Source organism: Anneissia japonica, unplaced genomic scaffold, assembly GCF_011630105.1.
Source record: "Anneissia japonica isolate Jap-2015-1 unplaced genomic scaffold, ASM1163010v1 scaffold750_len1593409_cov174, whole genome shotgun sequence".
Lineage (NCBI taxonomy): Eukaryota > Metazoa > Echinodermata > Crinoidea > Comatulida > Comatulidae > Anneissia > Anneissia japonica.
The window spans coordinates 1,253,027-1,255,544 of NW_022756705.1; the positions used below are offsets into that span (position 1 = coordinate 1,253,027).

General features: G+C 36.1%; 1 protein-coding gene across 3 annotated transcripts in view; it reads right to left on the minus strand.

Moving 5' to 3' along the window:
• The window catches only part of LOC117124397, a 26,397-nt gene that overhangs the window by 12,674 nt on the left and 11,205 nt on the right, over window positions 1-2,518 (minus strand). For all 3 annotated transcript variants that reach the window (XM_033270627.1, XM_033270628.1, XM_033270630.1), the window contains one exon: window positions 972-1,202. In XM_033270627.1, the coding sequence (XP_033126518.1) occupies window positions 972-1,202 (231 nt within the window). The remainder of the gene's footprint in view (window positions 1-971; window positions 1,203-2,518) is intronic.

Sequence of the window (2,518 nt, forward strand, 5' to 3'; positions counted from 1 at the left end):
AAAGGCAAAATACTGAAAAACAACAATGCTGTGGGAAACAATGGCTGGATCTCGGTAGAGATACAAATATGATAAGCAACAGCTAAAAAGTAAACGTAAGTAAACAGCCAGAAATAGAACCAGAGCTTTCGGACAACACTAGTCCTTCCTCAGCGGCGAGTGAGTGAGGGTAGAAAAAGCCAGATAGTATAAAGTGAGGATTTCATGCAAGCATGATTGGAAACAATAGGCTAGGTGAGATGAGAATAAACAGCGAGAAAAAGTGAACAGGAAGGCCAAAAATAAACTTTAGAGGCACGCCTCTATAAATAAGCCAAATGAATTATACAGATAAATGTGAAATGTCATTGGTTCAATTTAGATCAGAATGACAAAATAAACTAAGCATCCACTGGAAGGAATCCCAATATCTGCAGACGGATCCATTTCGGCCTTCCAGGCCTCATCAGTGCAGCTAGGGTATAGACCCAAACGAAACGTTCGACCAGGCTTAGGTAAAACTAGTCCCACGACCACTAATGATTACAGAGCCAAACCAAGGCAATATATATACACAGCCCAGGTGTGAATGCAAATAGTGGAATACAAGCTATGTGGCTCGGTTCCAGTAGATACAGAGAATATAAAAATTTTAAAAGGCAAATGGGAAAAACCCATGAAACAGCAAACGGCCACATAATGCAAAACTATTTAAAATTTTTATATTATTAAAGAATCTCTATTGAGATCCAGCGGGCCGCCACTGATGCGCGGTAGAGATTGCATCTTTAAATCTCCGATCTTGTTCACAAATTCACGGACTAGTGCTGTCTCGTAAGAATTTCGTAGGACGCGTTAAGAATGACAAAATATTCTCTGTATCTATATGTATATGTATATGTATTAGAGGATATTTTTGACATAAAAAATTGAATAACAAATCCTAGTATAAAATAAACATTTCAAATTAATTAAAATAAAACATACTGTACCTTGGCATCACAATAAACACAACTATCCTGATCTACTCCATCAACTTGAGTATTAAGCCACTTCTCAAGTTCATTATTGAAATAAGTTTCTATTTCCTCTGTTCTCTGTTGACTCTCCAACAACAGCCTCCCATCACCTAGATCCTCACATCTTACTGGAAATCTGTTAACAAAGATACTTGACGGAATCATACTTACGTCCAGGATACTTGCTTCCCAGTGAATGCCTACCTGCAAATAAAAATATGAGTTTTTTTTATAGTGAAGCTGATAAAATAGGGTTGTTTGAAAACAAAAACGTATCAGTGCATCCTCTGTGTAAATTCCCGGTACAACTTTTCCAAATGTTCTCTACAGTTGCATAATACTTTATCATTTGGATTATCCGCAAAAAATTGGACCGGAAAATTCAGCAATGAAAATAAATAAAGTTGATAAACCAGATGCTTTTCCAGCCCTCAAAAATAGAAAGTGCAATAAACCACTATGCCGAATAGGCCTACCAGTACTTGGCTTTTTCGCTCATATTTACAATGTCACAATAAAGCAAAGTCATTATACAATAATACAATACAATAATACAATAATACAATACAATAATACAATATTATAGCAATTTGTGTATAACATTCTTTACAGTAAAAAATAATAAAAAAAATCCCAGGGTTCACAGGGAGAGTTTTGTGGCTTAGTTTGGCCCAAATTGTTCTTTTAGACCACAATATTATGATGGAATTGTAATGATTTGCTGGTATGGTAGGTACATATGGTGGTTTATGCAGAAAGCAGATGTTAAGGAATTTGGTACAAATTAGTACAGAATATAAAACAAGGCAAAGAATGAAAGTTATTACTTCAAGAAGAGTTACTTCATCAAGAGAGAATGATAATAATAGTAGAAGAACAGAGAAGTGACTTAACACACTTATGTAAATAAGTATACAGGGATGTCACCACGCTGGTCGGCGGTGGACGGGCCCGTCCAGCACTCAACATTTCCGACCAGGATTTACAGGCTCCCGACCACCACTATTATTTCAACAGTTTACAAATTGTAACAAAATAATTAGTTTACCTAAACACAATAGACAAGCTAAATTGATAGAAAAGACAATAAGAATACAATAAATGTTTCCGTGGTTACGTTAATTCATGCTGCTATTCATCGCTAACTTAACAGCCTAGGCCCAGTTGAGTCATAGCAAAGATACTAGAAATACAAGATAGAGTTCTCCACACAAAAAAAGTGTTCCACCGTGTTCCACCGAAATGAATGATGGGAATACGAAAAATGGGACGCCCCCTACAGCTGGATCTAAAAAAACTTGTTCCAAACTTTCGTTACCAAGTCGTCGCGTATTTTATTATCAATTCTCAACAAAGATACTAGATATAAAAACAAGCTGGAATAGACACCCAGACAGTGACATCGGGGAATACATAACCTCCTTGGTGGCGGTAGAAATCGTTGCTATATCCAAATAATACACAAAACAATTAAATCATAATCATGAATCAGTAAAGAATAAAACAACAATACAGCACAG